Source organism: Amblyomma maculatum, chromosome 5 (genome assembly GCF_055883805.1).
Source record: "Amblyomma maculatum isolate TAMU_Amacu chromosome 5, ASM5588380v1, whole genome shotgun sequence".
Taxonomy (NCBI): domain Eukaryota; kingdom Metazoa; phylum Arthropoda; class Arachnida; order Ixodida; family Ixodidae; genus Amblyomma; species Amblyomma maculatum.
This window is the reverse complement of record NC_139348.1, coordinates 109,238,652-109,265,389: the sequence shown is the minus strand read 5'-3', so window position 1 is coordinate 109,265,389 and position 26,738 is coordinate 109,238,652. Positions and strand designations below refer to the sequence as shown.

Below are 26,738 nucleotides of genomic sequence, written 5' to 3'. Positions count from 1 at the left end.
TCCGCGCAGGCTTGGGCCATGGGAAGTTATCGAGCAGGTGTTCTGATAATGTAGCGAAGGGAAATAGCCATTAAGGCCCTGAGCAGAAACTACTTTTCGCACTGCAACTCCCAAGGTCAATCTTGAAGCTTATTTGACCTTGAGCTGCCGGAGCGCAAGCTTGGCGCCTGTGACGTCACGTCACGTATTCCGCTGCGGAGAGGCGTCGCAGCTGCGCTTCCTCGCAGCCTCAGCTAGCTCGCCGGGGCTTGGTCGCTCAATCTAGTCATGGATGAAGCATGAGCTGGTCCGAGCGCGTCAAATCTCTTGCTCATATCACTTCGTTAACCGTAATAAGCACCCACAAATTTTCGTCATGTTTCCTTTTTACAGCCACAGCTGTTAAGGTAACGTTTTTGCAGCGTTTCTACAGCGTTTCTAATGCTAATGCTAATGCTAATGCAATGTAATGCTAATGTTGTAATGCCTCATACCACAGAGCTCTGTTACGCATTCATGTGTCAGGGTGGCTCTACTCTCTGCTGGTCACGCGGCGCTTTTTAATCTTCCCCTCCTAGCTACCGCATTGCCCGTGTTAGGCCGCTGTCCAAGGCCACCCCTGATGAACTGCTCGTGCAGGTGACGTCGAGCTTGCCATGGTTCAACCTGTGCAAGCAACAGCTGCAACCTCGAGACCAGGGCACCTGGCCTTGCGGAAGCGGCTTCGCCACGGCCACAGTGCACACGGAGAACGCGTACAACGGTGGCGGTTGCCTGCGCCTACAGTTTGCGCCCGGCGACCAGCCCACTGAGCACAAGCCTTACTTCCGGTGAGACTTCGGCCGGGAGCCATCACAAGGAGAGCTCTAAAAATGACTCTCCAATGAATGAACAGCCTCAAATATTGCCTCACCCCATCTCAAATATTTCTTCGAAAGGGGCAATAATGCCACCTGGTGGTTTGAAGAAGCGCACGAGATTCTTCAACTTGCTTGTCTCTCTACCTCAAACCCCCAGGTGGCAATATAATATTCGAAAAAATTACACGGGTGCCTAGTTACATTATATTTAGCACTGCGATAGCACCACAGTCGGATATAACTCACATCTGCCGTAACCGCCAAGCGCAATTCCTCCGTTACCAAAAGTATTTCGCTGTTAAGGCTTTAACCAACCTAATCTTCTAGGTAAATGAAATCGCAAGACGTTTGATGATTCTGCTTCGTTTGGTATAATCAAATATTGAAAACTGATCTAGTTCACTTTTTGTCAAAGTAATACACATGTCGCACTGCCCATAGTTAGCAACTGCTTTTTTTTTAATTTGTATCCTACTATAGAAGCTTATAGCAGCGGATTTTATTTAATTTGTGTCCTACTATAAAAGCTGCTGATGCCTTTATATTGGGTTTTCGTGGTTGTGTTTGCGGCGTCGTCTTTCAGCACTCGACCAGAAACTACTACGGGTCACTTAGCTGCTGTTGAATGTTTCCTCGAAGGCGCTTGGAGGTGGCGGCATGGACGTAGTGAAGATAAATCGGAATGTTGCTACCTCCCGTCTGATGTCACTGCTATCCAACTAACGGGCAAATTCTGTGTAATTAAAATTTACTTATGTGCAGAGTCGATCACACTTGTCTAGAGCACTCGAGCGGTGCTGTGTCCCCGCAGGGGCACCTTGTGTAAACTAGGTGTTGGTGCTTGGTGCCACCACGTACCCTGAGCTCCTATACTGAAGCTGTCATCCGTATCATGGTGAAAGGATGAGAGGTGGAGGGAAGAAACCATGAACGGTGACGGTTGAGGCCATGGTCAAGTCTCGGCCGATGGGCTCCTCGCCTGTCCACCAGGCCAAGGTCTCCTGGACTTTCCTCTGCGTATAAAGGTGAACCAGAGGCAACATATTGTTACGGGAAATATTCACAGTACGGCAGTTGCCCACACCACTGAGGATGATCACAGCACAGCACTCGCACAGCAAAGCACTCGTCTGCGTCTTCTTCTTCTGGGAGTCTGTCGCACTTCTTTTTCGTCAGCACGGCCAGCGAATACCGCTCAGTAACACTACCCCCCCCCCCCTCGGGAAAAGCACAGTCCCGGTGCGTTCTACGTTTGTGAAACAGAACGTGCATAATAGGGCTTCAGGCGGGACACATGCACTATTTCAGAGGATGGCGCTCTGGACGAGGATTTCGGAGGCACAGATTCAACTTCGTATGTGACGTCTGTCACGGGCGCAAAACTCGGTAAGGGCCTGTGTAGCGGGGCAAAAGTTTTTCACACAAGCCCACGCGATGGCACGGGAGCAAGACGAGTGACCCAGGAGTGTAGTGGACATCACGGTGGCGACTGTCGTACCGGAACATTTGAGAGTCTTGGGATGCAGAGAGCCTGGCATGAGCTATCCGGCGGGCATCATGAGCGCGGGCTACGGCATCACTGGCGTAAGTACTGGTGGCGTCTGCCGCGGGTAGTGAGGTGTCGAAGGGCAGTAACGGGTGTCGGCCAAATAACAGCTAAAATGTGGAGTATCCAGCGGTAGAATGGACTGAATTGTAGGCGAATGTCACAAAGTGTAGATGAACGTCCCAATCCCGGTGGTCGTCAGACACATACATGGACAGCATGTCTGTGAGGGTACGGTTTAGGCGTTCCGTGAGGCCGTTGGTCTGCGGGTGATAGGCTGTGGTGAATTTGTGACGAACAGAGCACGAACGGAGAATTTCATCAACCACTCGCGACAGAAAGCAGCAGCCACGGTCATTTAGTAGTTCATGAGGGGCACCAAGATATAGAATCACGTTTTCTAGGAGGAAGTCAGCGACGTCTGTGGCGCAGCTGGTCGGGATGGCTCTGGTAATAGCATACCGCGTAGCATAATCGATGGCGACGGCGATCCATTTGTTCCCTGAGGCGGAAACTGGAAAGGGCCCAAGAAGGTCAACACCTACACGGGAAAACGGGTCAGTGGGTATGGGGATCGGCTGCAAATGGCCTGAAGGCAAAATTGTGGGCTTCTTTCGACGCTGACACACTTCACATGCGGCAATGTATTGCTGGACGGAGCGGTAGAGCCCCGGCCAGTAGAAGCGTCGGCGCAGGCTGTTGTATGTGCGAGAGACACCCAGGTGGCCAGCCGTTGGAGCATCATGAAACTGGTCAAGGATGGTGGAACGCAGATGTTGAGGAACGACGAGCAAAAGGTCTGCGCCGTCTGGTCGCATATTGCGTCGGTATAGGGTGTTCTCGTGGAGTACATATAAGGCAAGAGATGGATCAGGTCGGTCGCAGGTCAGACGTAGGATAATGGAATGGAGCAAAGGATCTAAGTGTTGTTCGTCGGCAATGTTAGAAAAGGCCGACACAGACAAGACACATGCGTCATCGTCAGAGTCGGTAGGACTAGGGGAGTCGACGGGATGACGGGACAAGCAGTCTGCATCTTGGTGAAGCCGGCCGGACTTGTACACGACGGAAAATGTATACTCTTGTAATCGAAGCGCCCAGCGCCCCAAACGGCCTGTAGGATCTTTGAGGGAGGAAAGCCAGCACAAGGCATGATGGTCTGTTATAACAGTAAAATGCCGGCCAAACAAATAAGGGCGGAATTTTGTAATAGCCCAAACGAGTGCCAGGCACTCTCGCTCTGTGATAGAGTAATTTTGTTCGGACGTAGATAAGAGGCGGCTGGCATACGCAATCACCCTTGTGTGGCCGTGTTGTCGCTGGGAAAGTATAGCTCCAATGCCATGGCCACTTGCGTCGGTGCGGAGTTCAGTATTGGCAGATGGGTTGAAATGGGCCAAGACGGGTGGAGTTGTGAGAGCAGCAATAAGTTCCGAGAAAGCTGCAACTTATTCAGGCCCCCAGGAGAATGAAACGTCTTTCTTTAGGAGTTTGGTGAAAGGACGAGCTAGCGCTGCGAAATTCGGGACGAATCGTCGGAAATAAGAACATAGGCCAATAAAGCTTCGAACATCGCTGGATGAATGTGGAGTGGGAAAATCTCTGACGGCACGAATCTTGTCGGGGTCAGGCTGAACGCCGGCAGCATTAACCAAGTGACCAAGGACTTTGATTTGTCGATGACCAAAGCTGCACTTTTTGGAGTTTAGTTGCAGTCCCGCGCGGCGAAAAAGTGCTAGGATTGTAGAAAGGCGACGGAGATGGCTTTCAAATGTAGACGAGAAAACTATTACATCGTCACGATAACACAAGCAAGGGGTCCACTTGAAGCCTCGGAGCAAAGAGTCCATCATACGTTCGAAGGTTGCTGGGGCATTGCAAAGGCCAAAAGGCATGACTTTGAATTGATAAAGGCCGTCAGGGGTGATGAACGCTGTTTTTTCACGGTCTCTCTCGTCGACAGAGATCTGCCAGTAGCCGGAGCGAAGGTCGATGGACGAAAAGTAGCTGGCTCCGTTCAAGGTATCAAGCGCGTCGTCTATACGCGGAAGAGAATACACATCCTTTCTGGTTATCTTATTTAAATGATGATAGTCGACGCAGAATCTCCAACTGTTATCTTTCTTTTTGACCAACATAACAGGGTATGCCCAGGGGCTACTGGAAGGCTCAATTATGTCGTTCGCCAACATTTTGTCGACCTCTGTTTGGATGACGCGTCGCTCGGCAAGCGAAACACGATAGGGCCGCCTGTGAATAGGACTGGCGTCACCGGTGTTAATGCGGTGACTGACAACTGTGGTTTGACCCAATGGGCGGGTGCCGAAGTCAAAAAGGTCACTGTAGGTGAGCAAAAGCTGCTTTAACTCTGCGGCGAATTCAGGCTGGAGATCAGCTGCAATCATGCTTTTAACAGGATCAGGGCGCGATGTAGAGGACGAGGGAGGTGTTGCAGGGACGGCATTTGCATTATCGGTAGTCAGAGCTGAAATGGCACAATCGGTCATCGGCGACAGCTCTGCTAGTGAAATTCCCTCGGGCAGAACTTGAGTTGATAAGCTGAAGTTAAGGACCGGGAGAGTGGCACGGTTCTGGGAGATATGCACAATCAGATGAGGAAGGGTGACGTGCCGCTGCAAGATGACATCAGTAATGGGACACGCGAGATAGTCGCCGTCAGGGACGGGTGGGAATGGTGACATAGGGATGTAGACGGCAGCTTCCAGAGGAAGTCGGCAGAACTGTGCTGATCGAAGGCGAGGTGAGCAGGAGGGGTCTTCAGAGCAGAGCGGAAGGTCCAAGAGAGTAGGCCGGTAGAGCAGTCAATGAGGGCAGAGTGGGCTGTTAAAAAGTCAATGTCAAGGGTAACGTCGTGGGGGCATTCTTGGAGGACGGTGAACAACACTGGAGCATGACGACCACCAATGGTAACTCGCGCTGTGCACATGCCAACCACGGCAGCAGGGCTTCCATTGGCGACGCGAACTGTGGGCGAGACGGCTGGAGTAAGGACTTTTTTGAGGCGACGGCGAAATGAGCTCAGAACGGACAGTTGTGCGCCAGTATCAATGAGAGCAGAAACGGGAACACCATCCACAAGGACGTCGATGCGATTATTTTGTAGCGCAGGGGTCAGCAGAGGTTTTTCAGTCCGGGTCACAAATGCAGCGTCACCTCCGGGAGCTGCATTGGCTAGTTTTCCGGTATGTGGCTGGAATAGGACGGGGACAAACGGCGGCGAGAAAGAGGAGAACGCGAGCGTCGGGTCTGCGGGGATGGTGAACGGTTGGCAGCACGAGCAGCGACACTGGGGTCAACAGTGGTCTGGTCGGGGCGAGGTGAGGTATAGCGAGGGGCATAGTCTCCGCAGCGGTCGACGTAGGTGAATTGACGAGATGGCGTGTACCAACGGCTACGGCAGTGACGGGAAATGTGGCCAACGCGGGAACAAGTAAAGCAGATGGGACGATTGTCATGGGTACGCCACTCATTCGGATTGCGGTACCGATATCGGGGCTAGAAACCGGCGCTGGGTGAGGCAGCTGCAATTACTGGAGGGGCAGGTCCTGAATCCACGGTATCGGTGCGGCGGGTAGAAGGAAGACCCATATTGGCAACCTCTTGGCGAACAACAGCCTGAATGAGTGATATTGTAGCCAAGGTATTGTCGGGGGTATGCGAGAGTGAAGCTGCAGGAGTCATTGCCTCGAGCTCTTGGCGGACGATGCGGGTCAAAGTAGTGTCATTAGTTGGCGGTCGAGGAGCCGGAAGATCGACACAGGAAGAGCTTGCAGCCGTGTTCGGTAGACGGTCGAAACGATGAGATATGAGCCTCTGTTTCGCTTGTTCGAAACGTCGGCACACTTGTAGTGCAGAGTCCACGGTGGAACAATCCCTGCATAAAAGGAGGTTTAAAGCATCGTCGGCAATGCCTTTTACTATGTGGCCGACTTTATCCTCCTCAGGCATTGCGTGGTCGACTTTGCAGCACAGGGATAGGACGTCCTGTATATAAGTAATGTAAGACTCTGTAGTCGTTTGCGCGCGAGAAGCGAGCGCCTTTTTGGCGGCAAGGTGACGGCCAATGGGCTTTCCGAAGAAGTCGTGAAGCTTTTGCTTACATATATCCCAAGATGTGAGGTCCTTTTCATGGGTCTCAAACCACACCCGCGCTGTCCCAGTCAAGTAAAAGATGATTTAGCAAGCATAAGTGTGGGATCCCACCTGTTGTGCTTGCTGACTCGTTCGTATAGGGCCAGCCAGTCGTCGACATCAACGTCGTCGGTCCCACAGAAGGTTCCGGGGTCACGGGGATGGGCCATGACGACAGCAGGTGCGGCGGCAGTAGATGTAGCGGCGTCAGTAGTCATAGTGGTGGTAATGATGCGTCGGCCACTGCGGAGATCCAGCTTGGGACGGGGATCGAAAGATTCACCTCCACCAAGAGATGTTACGGGAAATATTCACAGTACTGTCCACACCACTGAGGATGATCACAGCACAGCACTCGCACAGGAAAGCACTCGTCTGCGTCTTCTTCTTCTGGGAGTCTGTCGCACTTCTTTTTCGTCAGCACGGCCAGCGAATACCGCTCAGTAACAATATATTTAAGACCCCTTATAATATCCTAATGCACGGAAAAACTATCTTAAAAAGAACCTGATCGACCTCCGAAAAGGAGTCGCACCGAAGTGACAAAACAAATCATGGCACTAATCGAGAACTTCCCAAAGTTTCTTGTCCTGCGATCTATAACAGAGTCAAAATCTATAAATGAACTGTCAGATTTCCTGATTACCAACTAGCTGAAGGCCATCATTGGGGCAAACTATAAAGCCAAAAAACTAGGATCTGGTGACCTACTAATAGAGGTATCCAACAAAAGCCAGTCAGACAAGCTCCTCACAACAAAGATATTTGCCCAGCTTGACGTTCAGGTATCGCCTCACCGCAGTCTTAACAGCTGCCAGGGAGTGATTTCTGAGCGAGACCTCTTAAATGAAACCGAATCAGACCTCACTGAAGGCCTCCCGAACCAAGGTGTAATTGCGGTTCGACGAATAACAATCAGGCAAAAGAATGAGGAAATAAGAACGAAACATATCGTGCTTCATTCGGTGCAAAGTAAGCCCCTAAATACCAAACCCCCGCCGGTGCTTTAAGTGGTAGCGGTATGGACATGATAGCCTGACATGTCGCGGACGCCTTACATGTGCAAAGTCCAGCACTCGCGACCATGCAACCGATAACTGCAGTGCAAATGAGTTCAAATGTGTGAACTGTGAGGGCACGCACCCTGCGTACTCACAGTCCTGTGCGGCCTTTCAGGCAAAAAAGGAAGTGATAAATTTGAAGGTCACTGAGAATATATCATACGGAGAGGCGCGGAAGAAACATAGAATGCTTTCTTCCGCTCCCTATGCTGACGCAGCCCGCAGAGGGGTCAGGCTGCCTCTATTAACGGTGGGCACGCAGCGCATTGCTGCTGATGTGCTCCCACCACGACTCCTCACTAAGCAGCCACCGGCTGCACCAATTTTTGCAATCCCGAAGGTCTCTCTCTCCCAGACGTCCGGGACACCAAAGACATCTGAGAGGGACTTGGTTCCTCTTGAAAAATCTCCTGCCTCCATGCCTTCACCAGAGACGATGGAGGAGAGCGTGGACTCCACAGCGCCAGTGGCTCCTAGGGAGTTCGCCAATGAGAGGCGGGGCCTGTTGGACCGCTTCAAATAAAAAAAGCATACGCCAGTTAAACCACCTGATAAAGGCGGCGAGTCTTAAACCCACCGTCTCTCCCCCATTCTGCACTTACAAAAAAGACTACTGAGAGCATCGTTTATTGGAACTGTCGAGGACTGCTAAATAATAAATGAATAACAGAATAAACAGAATAAATAAATAAACAACAGAATAAATAAATAAAAATAATCTGGATGATGTATATGAAATCCTCGCCGAGCACCAACCAAACATACTTCGTTTGCAAGAAACCCACTTAAAACCAGCAGACACAAGTTTCCTGAAGCAGTATCTTGTGTTCAGGAAAGATAGACAAGGCAGCACCCGCCCCTCTGGCGGCGTTGCCATTGTAACTCAAAAATCAATCCCATGCCGAAGCATCTCACTTAATACTGAATTAGAGGCAGTGGCAATATGAACCTCAATGTTCGGTAAAATAACAACAGTGTGTTCTCGATATATTCCTCCAGATTATAGGATATGTAGCGAACGTTTTGAAAAGCTGATTGATCAACTTCCAGACCAATGGCTGCTGGTCGGAGACTTTAATGCACACCATCCATTATGAGAATGTACAGGAACGGACTCCCGAGATGGGCTAATTGAAAAATTCTTATTGACCTCCGGATCATGCTCACTTAACACAAAAGAGCCAACATACCACAACATGGTACATAACACATACACAGCCACTGATTTAGCTATTGCCTCCCCAATGCTCTTGGCAGCTACAGAGTGGTTTGTAATTAACAATCTATATGGACGTAGCCATTTTCCAATCTCTGTAAAGTATGCAGGCAATAAAATGAAAATCTGTCTTGCCCTAGAAAGTTTAAAGAACATGCAGCCAATTGGAAGAAGCTCAGGGAACACTCATCATTGCCTTGTTCATCAGTTATTGACTTAGGCGTTGATGAAACTCAGCACTTCATCATGCTGCCCATTATAGAGGCAGCAGGAAAATGCATTTCACAAACGCAGGTACGCCATGGCATAAACGAAGACCCTGGTGGAACGCGGAATGTAAGACTGGTCGTGAAACTCAAAACAGGGTTTGATCGAAGCTACGCCGATACCCCACAGCCGAAAACCTATTAGCCAAGCGTGCAAAGGCAAATAACCGGCGTGTTCGACGCATCTCCAAGCGAGAAAGCTGGTCATCATTCCTTTCTTCTGTGAACTGTTATTCTGATGCACGCAAAGTTTACAATAGGATAAGAGCACTCAAAGGATATAGCACAATCCCAACACCCCTTGTCAGCCCCAGTGGTGACTTTCTTAAACATCAAGCATACACACTAGGACAACACTTCGAATAAATATTCAGCTCAGCACACTATACAGATTTCTTTTTGCGGCACAAGGCAACTCGGGAGAAGAAGCACATACATGATAAAAGACCATGCACAGGAGGGTACAATAGCCCTTTCATCATGCAGGAGCTGAAGATTGCACTAGGCACATGTGGTAACTCAGCACTAGGTCCTGACAGGATCACATATGGAATGCTCAGGCACCTGCAAGTGGACACTCTTGAAACCCTACTCTGCCTGTATAATAAAGTATGGGCACAGGACGCTTTCCTAAAGCCTGGAAGGAAGAGACCATTATCCCAATATTAAAACCCGAAAAGAACCCACACTTGCTGCTAGTTGGCCTATTGCACTAACCAGCTGTCTATGCAAACTTTTTGAAAAAATGGTAAATCGTCGCCTTCATTTCCTTGAATACAATGGTCTTCTTCATCAAAACCAAGCTGGTTTTAGTGTTGGGCGGTCAACAGCTGATCAGCTCATTGCATTTGAGTCGTATGCAAGGGATGCTTTTGCACACAAACAACATTGCTTATCTGTCTTTTTCGATCTTGAAAACGCATATGATACCACTTGACGCTATGGTATCATCTGCGACCTCTCCTCTCTTGGTATCACAGGGAACATATTGAATACAATACGAAGTTACTTGTCCGAACGGACCTTCAAAATTCGTGTTGGCAATGCATACTCAAAGCAGTACATACAGGAAAATGGTGTTCCTCAAGGTGGTGTTCTCAGTTGCACACTTTTCATGGTCAAAATTAACTCTCTAAGAAGCGTGCTGCCAAAAACCATTTCTTGCTCTGTATATGTTGATGAAATCTATATAAGCTTCAAATCTTGCAACATTGTCATCTGTGAAAGACAGATTCAACTAGGTGTTAACAAATTGTCGAGGTGGGCTGATGATAATGGGTTTAAATTTAACTCTGAAAAGAGTGTTTGTGTACTCTTCTTTAAGCAGCGTAGCATCAGACCTGACCCCAACATTACACTGAATGGTCAGAGCCTTGCCTTTAAAAAGGAACATAAATTTCTTGGCGTAGTTGTTGGCTAAAAACTTTCCTTCATTGCCCACATAAAACATTTGGGACTGAAGTGTCTCAAAGCAATGAATCTGCTAAAAATTCTCTCACCTTTCATGAGGCACAGTCCGCGACAGCCTTCCTTCTGAATAGTGTATTTCTATCACGCATTGACTATGGCTCGATGGTCTATGGGTCCGTATCATCCTCTGCTCTAAAATTGCTTGATCCCGTGCACCACCTCGGCCTTCGCCTCGCTGCGGGCACTTTTCGAACTAGCCCAATTGCTAGTCTTTATGTCGAGGCGAACCGATGGTCACTGCAACGAAGAGAATTTACTTGTGCAACTTATGCTATGAAGGTACTATGCCAACTGGATCATCCATGTCGCCGGCTCCTGCTTGACAAAACTAGCACAGTACCTTTCTTAAAACCATCTCTGACACCACCATATACAATCAGAGTTGCCACGCATATTGAACATCTGGACGTTCCGGTTAATATTCTTCATACAACTTCCATAAAAAACTTAATTCCTCCTTGTGAAATACATGATGATAATTGTGACCTGTCGTTTCTTGAAGTGGGGAAACACGCATCCCCTATTGCCATACAGCAGCACTTCATGTCACTTCAGGCGAACTACACTTGTGATGAATGTTACACTGATGCTTCAAAGTCTGCTCAAGTGTCCTGCGCAGCAGATGGACGGCAATTTTCACTTTCAAAAACACTGAACAGACATACAAGTATATTTACCGCTGAATGCCATGGAATCCTGCTAGCTGTGAGACACATTATTGAAAACAAAGTACGTACAGCGGTAATCTACATAGACTCCCTCAGCGTTTTAACCTCTCTATCTTCTTCGAAATGGCATAAGAACCCAGTCCTAAATTCTCTCTTTTACAACCTCATGTCTGCCCATAAATTACAACTTAAAATTGCGCTATGTTGGGTACCAGGCCACCGTTGTATACCAGGCAACGAGGTTGCTGATAGGCTTGCTGCATCAGTTTTCCTTCGAAATGACTCGGACATTGACAAGATAACTTATCATGACCTCAAGCCACACATGAACATGATTCGGCAGCAATGGCAAGAGGAATGGGACGCAGCAACAGAAAATAAACTACACACAATAAAGCCAAGGATAGGCAGGTACACCACAGAAAAACGAGACAGATTTAAAGAAATAGCTCTGAGCAGGCTGAGAATTGGTCACACATACACAACACATGCATATCTTTTAACAAACTCTCCTGCACCACACTGTTTGAGATGTGGTGATCGGCTTACTGTAATTCATGTTTTAATTATATGTGCACAACTCGAACCAGAAAGGAGACGTCATTTTCCCTCCTTCTACACTTATCAAATGCCTGCCTACCCATCCAGTTTTATTGGTGACAACCCAATGTTTCCTTTAAAACATGTGCTCAAATTCTTATAGAAAGTAGGCTTTTTACATGAAATTTCCTATCGACGCGGGTCTCAGCCCGTTCCTCCTTGAGAGGACGGATGAGATCTTTTAAAGCATCGACATATCCTTTTTTTTTTACAGCTCATCATACATCGCGAATGAATTTTAGACCCTATACACCACTGTTTTTAACGATTTTACACAGCGAATGAATTTTTTAGGCCCTATACACCATTGTTTTTTATCCGTTCATGAAACATCGCAACTTAGCACATTACATCAACTTGAGTAGACTGTTCACATTGTGTTTGGCGCTCTTTGGCCTGAGACGTCCTTGCGCCAATAAAATTCATCATCATCATCGAGCGGTGCTGTGCGCAGGTCATAAAGAGAACTTCTATGACCAGTACTGATTTTTACTGATAACCTTTGCCCCTAGCGCAGCCGCAGAGTGCTGCAAACCGCACAGACACAAGCGCATTGCTAATTACAAAGTAGCTGCAATAAAGTTTAACTTCATTTGGTCCGTGGCACACCGCTCGCGTGCTCTATACGAGTGTGATCGACTCTGTACGGCCATATGGCAGTGAGCATTTGCTCCCAGAACATTTCCCCGAAGATATCATAAACCGTTCAGACAGCATTCAGGTTACCTTCTGTGAATGTTATCTTTTCGGCTGAGAACTTTCTTTTTTGAGCCATAAGTAGCGTGAGCAGGAAGCGCGATCAGGAAATGACACAAAAAATGTCTCTGGAGCGCCTACTCAGTTCTTGCTACACGAGTGCACCTTGACACTGTTCTTGGTGCAGCCGCCGAATCCAGTGCTAAACTTCTGAAAATTTCGTCTATTGTATGTATGTATGTATGTATGTATGTATGTATGTATGTATGTATGTATGTATGTATGTATGTATGTATGTATGTATGTATGTATGTATGTATGTGCGTATGTATGTATGTGCGTATGTATGTATGTGCGTATGTATGTATGTATGTATGTATGTATGTATGTATGTATGTATGTATGTATGTATGTATGTATGTATGTATGTATGTATGTATGTATGTATGTATGTATGTATGTATGTATGTATGTATGTATGTGCGTATGTATGTGCGTATGTATGTGCGTATGTATGTGCGTATGTATGTGCGTATGTATGTATGTATGTATGTATGTATGTGCGTATGTGTGTGTGTGTATGTGTATGTATGTATGTATGTATGTATGTATGTATGTATGTATGTATGTATGTATGTATGTATGTGTGTGTGTGTGTGTGTGTGTGTGTGTGTGTGTGTGTGTGTGTGTGTGTGTGTGTGTGTGTGTGTGTGTGTGTGTGTGTGTGTGTGTGTGTGTGTGTGTGTGTGTGTGTGTGTGTGTGTGTGTGTGTGTGTGTGTGTGTGTGTGTGTGCGCGTGTGTGCGCGTGTGGTTCGGCAGGTACGTGAGATTGTGCAGGCTCTAACCAAACCTGTTTCTTTGTTCAAGAAGGCATATGTCAATTAGCAGCGGCAAGAATTGGTAATTTTACTCCACATTCTCTGTTGCGTTGAGCAAAGTAGCGCAGGTCGACCGTCATCGAGCTTGAACTTAGAAATCATGGTTATCGTAAGACTGTCGCACGAAATCTTAGCGTTAGAGGCGCTCGATATGGAAGCGAAGGAGAGTTTAGCTGCTGGCGAACGGCGCAGAAGACTGGAGAAATTAACTTCTGATCCCGACGTAATCACTGCTTTTCGCTACGTATATCCAGGGATAACAGAGCTAAGCCATATTTCATTTTTCATAATTTATCTTTATATAATAAACAAATTGGATTATAGGAAAGGAAAAGGCGCTGTATATATCACGCTTTTTTTTCTGTGGACACCTGCTGTGGCTGTAAGAAGAAGGAAAGTGGTGCAGTGGTAAGACGCCCGACTACTGTGCCGGAGTACCCGGGTTCGAACCCGACCTCGGCGGCTGCGTTTCGATGGAGGCGAAACGAAGAGGCGTCCGTGTGCTGTGCGATGTCAGCGCACGTTAAAGATCCCCAGGTGGTCGAAATTACTCCGCAGCCCTCCACTACGACTCTTCCTTCTCTCTTTCTACTTTCACTCCAACCTTCCTCCCTTCCCTTACGGCGCAGTTGAGGTGTCCACAGAAAACGAGTGAGACAGTTACTGCGCCTTTCCATTCCTCTCAATCAATCAATCAATCAATCAGAAGAAGGAAAAGAAAATGCACTGGCCTGCTGCTTACTCTGTAGCTGAGCCACCTCTGCTGCCTCCTTTCGGACAGAGGAGCCGCACGAGGCAGCGGAGGTGACGCAGCTACAGAGCCAGTAGCAGGCCCGTGCATTTGCTTTTCTTTCTTCCTACAGCCACAACAACAACAGAAGGGAGGAAGTAGAGAAGAAAGAAAAAGAAGAGGGAACTGATCAGCGCTGTAAGGAAAGGGAAGAAGGTGGGAGTGAAAGTGGAAGGAGAAAAAGAGGACTCATAGTGGAGGGCCACAGAGTTATTTCGACCAGGTTTTGGGGGAAGGATGAAGTTTTAAGGTGGACATCACAGAAATGGTAGACAGCTACACCTAAGCAGGTCTAGGTCATGTTTTCATATCTTTGCTTGTAAATTCCTTTCTCGCCGTAGTGGCTGATTTATTGTCAAGACTTGTTATGCTGGCAAGTCCATACCATATGGTATAATTTTCCCTTATGGCCACAAAAAATTCTAGAGGGCCCTTTGGACCACTAAATAGTGCGATGAGGCGAAATTCATTAAATCGCGGTGAATCGTAGCCCTCCTCTACGGCACTTCTATCTCCCTCTCTTCTTTCACTCCCACCTTCCTCCCTTCCTTTACGGCGAAGTACATGTGTCCGCGGAGAACTGTTACACTGCGCTTTTTCGATCCTGAAAATCAATTTCAAACGCCGCTGATGTCTGCTGGGCTAACGTCTCCTAGACATCTGGGCCTGCTTCTGTTTGCTGTGCGGTGCGGCGTTCGAGGAAGCGGCAAATAGAATGCACCGCACGGATGCCTGGATAGGACGCCCTGCAGGGTGAGCTTCGTATATGCATCAACCGCTTGGTGACGTCATGTCATGTCAAGACGGTACATCGCGCGCCCCTTGTCGAACAGTATTTCATTGAACGCATCAAAGTTCACCGGCGTTCTATGAAACTATAATCAGCGACAGCAAAACGGCTGTCTGAAATTTTGCAAAAGGACGGACCTCAGAGGAGGCCAAAAAGATTCTTCTGACAAATCCCATTACTAGAACCATATCCATCATATGGATACCAGCACACGAGTCTGTCCCTGGTAACGAAACTGTGCACCTGCTGGCCCAAGTTGCGAGCGCAATGACGGCCTTCAACAGACAAAAATTCTAAATGAAGAACTTGTAATGCTCGGGGAGGAGGCCTTCCTCCTGCATTGGTCAACGCGCTTCATTTCCATTGTTAATGGAAAAGTGACCGCGTCCATCCTTCCTTACTAAGAAGGTGGACGAGTGTTTGCCTGTATTTTTGTCTACTTGCATATCCTCTCCTTGCGTTGTACGCAAGATGCTGCATAATGTCAACATGTGTAAAACACCAGTAGGATGTAATAACCAAATAGCACATTTGTATGCCTGAATGCTCATTGTATTCTTGTAACATTTTTGTAAGTGCCCTTTATTGCTGTGTAAAATGATCATCATGAAGCCTTGTCCTGTACCAGAACCTGCAGTACCAATAAAATTCTCTAAAAACGTCCGAATTTTTGTCTTCCGTCATTGCGCTCGCCACGGACAATGGCTGTTGTTGCGGCGCGCGTCTTTCTCTCCCTTCTGTTTTTCCTTTCTTCTCTATTTTCTCTTCTGTCTGCACGAGACAGCGGAGGTGGCTCAGCTACTGAGCCAGTAGCAGGCCCGTGCATTTTAACGCGGTAGCGTTAAGGAGCTCGTGTCGCAGAAAAGCCGGTGTCGTCGGCGTTCAGTGAGCGATAAATCCCGGCATGCACTTCATAAATAAACATGCACTTCATAAATAAAAAGCAAGTTTCAAGATGGGCAAGGTGGGAATCGAACCAGGGTCTCCGGAGTGTGAGACGGAGACGCTACCACTCAGCCACGAGTTCGAAGCTTGGAAGCGGTACAAAAGCGCTTCTAGTGAATGCGGTCTTGCCTTAGAAACGTGCCGTAGAACGTTATACTGCAGTGTATATCGGTAATTATGAGCATGTTACTTACAGAAGTCGCAGTTACACGAGTAGCGAAGTACGTTTCCGCTACATTTCTTCTGCGCTCTGCGCACATGCAGAGCCATCTTGCGGCAAACACAGAAGAACCCCTCCTCGCAATGTGCGGCGCTGCCCCGACACGTGGCGCGCCACTCGCCCCTGACGTTTCGCCGTGCACCCTCACAGGTTGTAGAATCAAGCGTCTTTCCTTTCTTTAGATCACTATCTTCGCTCACCCGCTTCTCCCCTTCGGGCCGCGCGGGTACCGGTGCGAGGATGCCCCAATACCCTTGCGTTTAGTAAGTTTTCTTGACGAGGTGCAATAACGCTATCGCGTTCCACCCTTGAAGGCGAAGCTTAAGCGTCCTCCAAATTTTTCTTTTCCTTCTTCCTACAGCCACAACAACAACAAAAAGTTCTCTACGACCGGGCAGCGGTAGAAGCGCCCGAATGCAAAGGAATTAAAGTTTGGGCTATCACATGCAATGAGATCCCTGAATCTTACAAACTAGATTGAAAACTTTACCCTCCCCCAGATCGGTATCTCACTAACAATGAAGCACGCATCTGGAGGCGATTACAAGCCGGTAACTACATATGACCAGTCTGGGTTCCCTTAACACAGATCGGGAGGAAGAAGATTCAAAACGTAAAAATTGCGGTCAAAAAGGCACACTAGATCATATAATATAGTCATGCGCCGACTCCCCAGTCGCCGGCATTAACACTGACAGTAGAGAATCCTGGAAGGTTTGGCTGCGGAACGGAGATCCCACCGTTCAGCGGCATGCGACCCACCTGGCGTCTGAGGCCGTGAAGAGTTCTTGTAACCTCACATGGGACCGTGGCCCTCCTGACCCGCCCCCGGCCTGCGTGACGGGGGCGGGAGATGAAGGGCTCCTTTTCTGTGGAAATAAAGTTTCATTCATTCATTCATTCATTCATTCATTCATTCATTCATTCATTCATTCATTCATTCATTCATTCATTCATATATTTAGCTTACAGGAAAGGAAAGGCGCAATATCTATCACGCGAAATCCCGCTATCCTCCTCACGATAGACAAACGGAATTATGAAGAGCTTTCACGATCCGGGGCGTGGCACAGTTGTAAAGCGCTCGGCGGAGATCCAAGGAATGGAGGTTCAATTTCCTGTGGAGACACGGTTAATAATTTATTTTTAACTCTCGCTCTTGAAACGCAGACACATTTGCTAACGACAGTATAATGCTTTTGCCTTAAAATTTGGGAGGGCTGGGAGGCGGCCCTGTCCAGCTAGGGAATCGAGGAACAACGAGCCCTCGTCGAAAAAGCGCGGACGGCGGCTTTTACCAACGGTTTCCGTACTAAGGATCAGCCTTCCCTTAACCTAAGTCTTTGCCGCACTCAATAAACGTTTTCATCATCATCGCCGCGGTGGTGCAGTGGTTAAGATGCCCGACTATACTCTGCCGGTTGTTGTTGTGGCTGTAGGAAGAAGGAAAAGAAAATGCACGGGCCTGCTACTGGCTCTCTAGCTGAGCCACCTCCGCTGCCTCGTGCAGACAGACGAGAAAATAGAGAAGACGCCACTTCGTTTCGCCTCCATCGAAACGCAGCCGCCGCGGTCGGGTTCGAACCCGGGAACGCCGACTACTGTGCCGGAGTTCCCGGGTTCGAACCCGACCGCGGCGGCTGCGTTTCGATGGAGGCGAAACGAAGTGGCGTCGTGTGCTGTGCGATGTCAGCGCACGTTAAAGATCCCCAGGTGGTCGAAATTACTCCGTAGCCCTCCACTACGGCTCCTCTTTCTCTCTTTCCACTTTCATTCCCACCTTCCTCCCTTCCCTTACGGCGCGGTTCGGGTGTCCACAGAGCAAGTGTGACAGTTACTGCGCCTTTCCCTTCCTGTGAACCAATTTAAAAAAAAAAGAAAAGGAAGAGGGAGAGAAAGACGCGCGCCGCAGGTGGCAGGTGCAATGACGGCCTACAACAGATACAAATTTGGTGACAGGCTAGCCCCCGCCGCAAGCGGCGGAGACCTACCTGTCCCAGCTCCATCAGGGGAGTCAATGCTACTCTGCCGGAGTACCCGGGTTCGATCCCGACCTCCGTCGGCTGCGTTTCGATGGAGGCGAAATGAAGAAGCGTCCATGTGGCTGTGCGGTGTCAGTGCATGTTAATAATCCTCGGACGTATGTTGCGTTCTCAGCACGCGTCTTTTATTCAATTAAGTAGCAGGTTAGCTCGCGACAGAAATTGCGACTGGTGATATATGTACCATCTTTCCTAGACTTTAATTTGGCGATAGTTCAGCGAATAATCGTGACACCGCCGTTCATCATAGGGAGTTCCGGCTGTGTAATTCGATTTATGAATTTTTATATAGCATACAGCTTCTTTTTTTTTTTCGTCTTCGCTGCATCTGATTTATTTATTTACACTACCCCTAAAAGCCCTCTTGCGAGGGCATTGCATAGGGGGCATTACATAGCTTCCGGTCATGTTGGAGGCTAGCTTGTTACAGAGATTCCACACCGACAACGAATAAACTTGCGATTAGAAATGTATGCTTCCACCTTAATGGTACACAGGCAGTGTTATATGCACCCATTAATTTGTTAAAGTGAAAGACAACATGAGCAGGAAGAAAAGTTTTGTGGATGTTCAGAAAATGTTAAGGATCATCATTTGTGTCTTCATTTTCAAATCGTCAGTTTTCAAGCTGCTGGAGGTGATAGGGGCCATAGCTCTAACCTTTCACATCTAATATAAGGGATTTTGAACTACGCCGTGAAATATCGCTGAAAACGAAAGTAGAAGCCGTGTCATGGGGTTGACAATACTATAGTATGCAATTTTTAAATATTGTAAATTCTCTAAAAGATATGAGTATATCAGTACGTGTCCAAGTGTATGCAATGATGTTTAAAGGTTATGATGTCCAGAACGTGTAGCTCTGTCAAAAATTGAGCCTGATAGGGGTGGGTGAGAAATGTCGTTGCGACTTTTCGGCCTCGGTAGAAGGCTGTAGGACTGCTGTATTGTAAGTTGGCGATACGGTTGCTCAGGAGAAAGATAGCATCAACAACGGTGACTGCTGTAATAAACCTTACAATAAAAATGCCACTAATGCTCTGTATATCCATATTTGTACATTCCCATACGCAAAAGTGAACGTGTGTGACACTTTATGCAATTGAAGTAAAAAGTACTACCTTGAAGCGATTGCAGTCGGCAATTGGTGGTCAATGTTATTGTTGAAGCGATATCTTCTCTGTACGGCAGGTATTCTTCTCTTCTGCCTTCTTCTCACGAAAAGAGTAGTGTTGGTAACCACCACTGTGTTCGAGGCTCAGGGACACATTGCGGCGTGGAGATGAGAACTTCCCTTCTAGGCTGAACACATTTATTTACAACATATTTACAACACCGTTGTCAGATGCGACATAACCACGTAAAAAGCTAAGCTGCAAATGGGTACACGATCGGAGGTCAGAGGCTAGAAGAATCAGGCCGTGGCCTTCTGCAACACTTCAGCCGGAGTCTCTTGAGACCTCCGTCAGCCTAGCCTCCCTCCTCGGACAGCCCGTCTCAACTCGACCGTCATCCGAATCCGACTGTCAAATCGTCCCTTCCTTCACCGTTTCCAAAATCCAGTCTAGTCCATAGACCAATCAACTACAGGCACCTCCGTGGCCAATAACATGCAATGTTTCAAAATGAGCTGGCCATTCACTGTCCCACATATGCCCCTCTCCCGCGCATGTTAGAGTATAACAAACATGCACTAACATGCGCGGGAGATGGGCATATGTGGGACAGTGTTAGAGTACAACAAACATGCACAGAGCATCGCCCCGCCGGGGTGGTGCAGTGGCAAGACGCCCGACTACTGCGCCGGAGTACCCGGGTTCGAACCCGACCTCGGCGGCTGCGTTTCGATGGAGGCGAAACGAAGAGGCGTCTGTGTGCTGTGCGATGTCAGCGCACGTTAAAGATCCCCAGGTGGTCGAAATTACTTCGTAGCCCTCCACTACGGCTCCTCTTTCTCTCTTTCCACTTTCACTCCCACCTGCCTCCCTTCCCTTACGGCGCGGTTGAGGTGTTCACAGAAAAAAAGTGAGACAGGTACCGCGCCTTTCCCTTCCTATAAATCTATAAATCAATAAATCACAGAGCAGCGAGTGGTTGAGCACGCAACCACACACATTTCCGATTTACACTCTCTCCAAAATTTTCCCTCAGCTCACGCAAGAGGTGCCAAGCAGTCGCAAAGATAAACAGCGCCCGTAGTTGCGCTTCCAAAATACACAACATACAAACCTCAGGCTCGAACATTCCAATCGTGGCTCTTGGTCGGTTGCTCTCGGGTAGCAATTTCAAAGGAACGGATGGCCCAGCGTCTTTCCGAGAAGACATCGACAATGGCTCCTTCTGCGGCGCATCTCCCCAGCTCGTGTTTCGCCGCGTTTAAGGAATTTATGGCTTTGAGCGCCATCTGCACTCAGCACGAGAAAGAGACAGAGCAGTTAGCGCCGACGCTACAACAACTGCGCTTACGCTGTGCTTTCTTACTGCTCTGTTTTGCCTGCCTCGCGGCACGGCCGAAGCACGACTCTGAGGCCATTTTCCGAGAATCGAAACGGACCGAACAGGCGGCGTCGTCCGTTCCCTTGTGTTCGGATGCCACTTCCGAAGAGCGGCCGCCTGCGCGGCAGTCATAAATAAGCCCGCGTCAAGTTGCCCTTTGACCTTGGTGGCTCCTCCGGACTCTCCCCCGCGACGGTGGACTCGGTGACCACTTAACTGTCACCTATTTTCAATACGCGGTCGTTTGTTCCACTGCATCCCTAGGAGGGCTTTCTTGTTTCCTTTCGCTCTTCAAATAATACCTTTCTTCAACGTCGCGGATTCCATTGAGCAGGTGCCCACATGGCAAGTGACCACGATTGTAGATCACTATAAGGTACCTTCCACTACATAGAGCGCTGCGCCGCGAGTTCTTGTCAGATGTACACCACCGTACTTTAAGGTAAACCACCATATCCATGGAACGCAAACCCTGAATCGAAATGCTCCATATGGATTCTATGATTTTACACTGCACTTAACTAAATGGCGGTGAAAGGGAAGTGGTGCGGGGGTGATTGCAGAGCAGTTGTGTGCACTGCGAAGGATCCTTAAATCAGCAAACATAATCATCTCAATCACGACGCAGCATCACAAAGAATAGGTGCTGCGTGTACATTTCGTGTTGTCACGAGATCCACGTGCCTGCGAGTTTCTTACCTTATCGAAAAGCTTGCCTGCTGTAAGTGATTGGAACCTCCATGCCACGTATATGTGTTTCAACATTACCCTAAGAAAATTCTTTTACCAGTAAAATTCCCACTGCCGGAGAAAAATAAACACATGGGATGTCATTAAAAATTTCGCGACTCCTGAGATCTTTCTTTAATGATATGAAGCGATGGCGTAAGCGGCTCCCCCTTGCTACTTGTTTTATCACTAATCCCTTAATTCACGCTTTTATTGATCTCTCGTGTAGTCATGAGTATATATTCATAAGCTACCGCATTCCTAGTTGAAAAAAAAAAGAACTACAGAACCGTGTCAAAAATACGACAAAATATTCTGTACTGTCGTAAACGTCAGATGTTTCTGTAGTTCTGTAGCACTTTTCTGTAGTTCTGTTGTTTTTCTGTAGTATATTTATGTTGTCTAGTTCTGTACCACTTTTCTGTTGGAACTACAGAAATGTTTGATGTTACTACAGAACGTTCTGTTGTCACAACAGGCTTCCCGTCAAAAACAGCACAGAAATTCTGTCGTAACAGAAAATTTTCTGTAGATTTTTCCGACTGGGTCGCAGATAGACTTACCCTTTTCATATGAAACACTTCAACCAGACCGTACGAACATGAATGCATGGCACGGGGTAGCGTGTCTGTATATAGGGGTCCAAGGGTACCGCAGGTAAGAATTCCGTGATGGCAGCTCTTCACAGATCAACCATAACGCGCGTGATGTCCCACAACTCGCCGGCCAGTAAGTGCCCAACCATGTCAATCGTGTCAGAGCCATGTTCGCAAATTTTCGCTCACAACGCTCACAGGGTCCGGTTTTCTTCCGAACGCAGCCTTTAACGCTATTATGTTAAAAGAGTGGTAGTAGTAAACCAGAAGACCAATGCAGACGCAGTAAAGCTTATGTATCTCAAAGATAGCCATAAAACGAAGAGTAAAAGTAATTTACGTATTATTTCACCATTCGGATTTACACAATAGATAGGGATATGGTGTACCGATAAAAAAAAAGGCCATTGTCATATTTTGATACCTTCAACACACTTTTAATGTTTGTATTTTATTTCTCTAAACTAGAATCTCACTCCGGTACCTACACTCGATTCCCCCTTTCTAGAAATAGATAAATGATTTCTCTAAATCTTCTTCTTTGCGTTTAAGAAGTCCGCTGCTCACCGCTTTATTTGTGCCAAAGTAAACAGTGCACCACCACCACCACTCCCATCATGATCATCATCATCATTGCCTCTTTCCGCCTCGTTTATATGTTGATGATATATGCGCCAGCATATGCCTGCCATTTTGTGGCAGCTTCGGCTGTATTGAAGCGTCCTCTCTCGGCAGACTGTTCGGCTGCGACGTGCCGCTCGGATCGCTCGTCGTCAGCTACACAATCGACGCGTCCTCCGCAGCGCTGGTAGAGACCGACGTCGCCCTCGTCCTTGCGGTCAGCAGTGCCGCAGACGAGAGCGAGCAGTTGTGGCTCGGCTTACTGGTCACCGAGCCTGGCCAGAAGAGATACTCTTGTACGCGGGTTCAAGTCGCCGACCTCGACACTGACCTTGTCGGCTGGGTTACCAGGTGCGTGCATCCATCTGTGACCTTCTCGCATTTTCAGCATGGGTTCTCAGTTGCGAATGAGCTGCATCCTGTGAAACTAATCAACAGACGTAGAAGAGGGTACGCATGATAGGCTTCTTCTCGCCACGCCATCCGATCCTATAAATGTCTATGTGGAGTCGCTCTTCCTGACTAGTTTTACTCCCTACAAAATGATCTTAAACTGGGTGAGTTTGCGTTGGCATTTTCGGAACCAGCGCAAGGAAAACAAGTACAAAAGCGGTCATGTGTATCCCTTCTTTCGGTCTTTGCACTATATTCCCAAAATTTGTTTTACTTTCTGTTTGGAGCTGGGCCCATGGCAACTTCTGCGAAGGAGCCATCTCTAACTGCGTTGTCCTTTTGTTCGTTTAGTCCCTGGTGGTACTGTAGATACGGAACTGCAGCTCTCAAGAAGAGGCCGTTATGACGCTACTAGCTTCTGTACTCTTGAAAGCGGCCTCATCTACTGGTCTTGGATGTAAGGGCATTAGTGATATTCAACCACATTCCATCCGAGTAATGGGGACTTCTGAACTGCACGCAACGCTGAGTACCTCAATGTCTTTCTGCGTCTCGAAACGTGCTGGAACGGTGTGAACATTTAGAAATGCCGCTGATACACGGCCTGCATAAGCCAATGGCGCTGCTGCAGGAAACGTTGTGCGAAACCTCGTCAGCGAAAACTCGTCGTATGTGGTTTCCGAACTGTTTCTGCAATCGTTCTATAGTGAAGTCAGTGCCTGGTCAGGACGCATTTCTTCGAAAATATCGTTCAAGCGTTTCTTCCGGTATATTACTACGATGATTTTGACGAGCAACACTACGCCGTACATCCAGTCACTGTACATCCTGTGTAGTGCATGATCATATGCTTGGCGTATCAAATATTTTTGAAAAATATACCTCGCGGTGCGTGCTATCGTTCTGGATGGGCTCCTGAACTGCACGTGGAATTCGCCGCCGCTGCACTATTGTTGTTTGGTTTTTCTGCAACTTCCCGGAGAAGGGTTGAGGTTAATGTGAGAACATTCTCTGCGGCATGCAAGTTGAAAAGAAAAAAGTCTATTCGACTTTTATTGCGAAAGCAATACTACTCTAGGTTTCGACCCTTCAGCGTAGTGCTGCCGGTAGCTACGTCTTACCCACGTGACGCTGTGACGTCACATCCCACGTGACACTAGGGTGTGGGCTGGCAGGAACTGCCAACTTGGGTCTTTCGTTTCACATGGGACTGTTATGTCAGAATCAGCCTGCTAGGACCCCGGCATTCACGTTACCGCTATAGGCCACTAAGGCACGTTCATGTGGGTTGGTTAAAGCGGGGCTTTATATGTGGGCTGAGGAAGAAGAAAAAGAGAAGAAGAAGAACGCTCGGTCACCCGCAGCTAATGCTTTCGCTCAATATTTGGTTCAGCAGTGTTGAACCCTTGTAATTTTTTATTTTCTGATTGTCAAGGACCCTTAAGCTCCTCCTTCAGAGATAGTATGGGGCAGCGTAATGGCTCCCGTCTACTTTGCTTGTAGAAGTCACGTGCTAATAGACGAAAATAAATCATGCATAATATTTTCTTTCTCCAGGAGATACATCATTCAGGACCTGGGCAACCCTCCGTGTGCCAGGCTCAGGGAAATCGGCGTAGGCTTCGTGTCTCCACTGACGAGACACTGCCTGCTAGGCCAGGTTGTCATCGAGAGACCTCCAGATGACAGATCGAGCGTCGACAAACCGGATGCTGATGACCAAGACGAAGGCCCGGACGACCCAGCGTTAGACGTGCCAACCATTGACGAGGCAGGGCCACCCGAGAAGCGTATGCGGTTTTGACGCGACCGCATCATGCCCCAGTCGAGCTCACCTCGAAGCTGGAAAAGTTTCAAGCATGCGCGTGCTTTATTGGTCGAGTGTAGGAGCTGATGATGCTCAATATAAATTCGCCTTATATTCATTTAGCTCAATTGTTTGTTTGCTTTTTATTTCAGCGCAAAAAATGCAGATTCACTGCTCTACAGAGTGTTCCGCCATAATTCGCACCCCACATAATGCTTCTCCTATCTTTAAGACGCTTTCCCAACTGCTTTATACATCATCATCATCAGCAGCAGCAGCAGCCTGACTATATTCACTGCATAGCTAAGGCCTCTCCCATATATTTCTCCAATTAACCTAGTCCGGTGCTAGCTGCATCCACATGACCCCTGCGAAATTCTTAACCACCTCCACCCACCTAATTTTCTGCCGCCCCATGCTACTCTTTCCTTCCCTTGAAATCAGATTCCTTACTCTTGGAGACCGTCAGTTATCCTTTCTTCGCACTACATGCCCTGCCCATGGCCATTTTTTCTTGATTTCCACTGGAATGTAAATAACCTGAGTTATTTCTCTGACCCACTCTGCACGCTTCCTATCTCTTTACGTTCCACATACCATTTTGCGTTCCATAGCACTCTGCATTGTCCTCACTTAAGTAGAACCCGTTTCGTTAGCCTCCACGTTTCAGCCCCCCAGGTTAGTACAAGTAAGATGCAACGGTTGTACACTTTCCTCTTGAGCGATACCGGTAAGCTGCTAGTTATAATCTGCGAATACTTGCCACACCCTCTCCATCCCAATCTTATTCTTCTAGTTATTTCCGTTTCATGATCTGGATCTGCGGCTACTACCTGTCCTAAGTAGGCATATTCGCCTACCCGTTCCAGTGCTTCGCTACCAATTGTGAACTGCTGTTTCACGAGGCTGTTGAACATTACCTTAATATTCTGCATGTTGATTTTCAAGCCTACCTTTCTGCTCCTGACTAGATCATAAACCATTCTTTGAAACTGGTTCCCTGAGTTACTTATAAAGGCAATGTCATGGCGAATCGCAGATTACTGAGATATTCTCCACCGACCCTGATGTTTAACTGCTACCATTCCATGTCTTTGCATACTTCACTAAGTAGACTTCATACAGCACCGATGAGAACGTGTCTCCTTGCCTAACACCTTTCTTAATTTTAATTTTATCACTTTTTTATGCAGAACTATGGTTGCTCTGCAGCCACTATATATATCTTCCATTACTTTCACATATGGCTCGCCTACACCCTGATCTCCAATGTCTGCTTGACTTCTGAGGTTTCTATCGAGTCAAATGCTTTCTCGTATTCAATGAATGCTGTAGGGGCTGGTTATACCCAGCATTTTTCTATCACCTTATTGATGGTATGGATATGATCGATAGTAGAGTACCTTTTCCGAAAACCTGCTTGATCGTATGGTTGAATAAAGTCTAAGGTTGTCCTGGGCCTATTAGCGATTACCTTAGTAAATAAATACCTTGTGTGCAACGGATAGTACGCTGACTGGTCTGTAATTGTTCAAGTCCTTAGTGTCCCCTTTCTTATGAATTAAGATAATGTTAGCGTTCTTCCATGATTTCGGTACCTTAGATGCGATCTGGCATTGCGCACACAGGGTAGCCAGTTTTTCTAGCACGATAGCCCCTCCATCTTTGCATCAATCTGTAGTTGCCTCAACCTCCTCAGCTGCCTTCCCCCTTTTCATAGCTCCTAAAGCTTTCTTAATCTCGTCCTTATTCAATGGCGGACCGTCTGACTACTCTTCACTACAGCTAGCCTCATTTTGTCCTGACTACTTTGGCTATACTTTAGAGGTCCGCGTAGAACTCCTCGGCTACCTTGATTATCTTCCCCATGTTAGTAATAACATTGGCCGCCTTGTCCCTCAGTGTATATATCTGAT

General features: G+C 47.7%; 1 protein-coding gene across 5 annotated transcripts in view; it reads left to right on the top strand.

The window, feature by feature from the left end:
- The window catches only part of LOC146189209 (cytosolic endo-beta-N-acetylglucosaminidase-like), an 83,597-nt gene extending 57,333 nt beyond the window's left edge, over window positions 1-26,264 (top strand). For 2 of the 5 annotated variants that reach the window (XM_084604114.1, XM_084604110.1), the window contains exons 7-9: window positions 619-809; window positions 22,737-22,973; window positions 24,573-26,264. In XM_084604114.1, coding sequence (XP_084460240.1) covers window positions 619-809; window positions 22,737-22,973; window positions 24,573-24,819 — 675 coding nt within the window. In that variant the 3' untranslated portion in view covers window positions 24,820-26,264. Of the gene's footprint in view, window positions 1-618; window positions 810-1,422; window positions 1,750-22,736; window positions 22,974-23,366; window positions 23,473-24,572 lie in introns of those variants that run through there. The other 3 variants (XR_014707639.1, XM_084604112.1, XM_084604113.1) reach the window with 3 other exon arrangements.
- The last annotated feature ends 474 nt before the right edge of the window (window positions 26,265-26,738 follow it).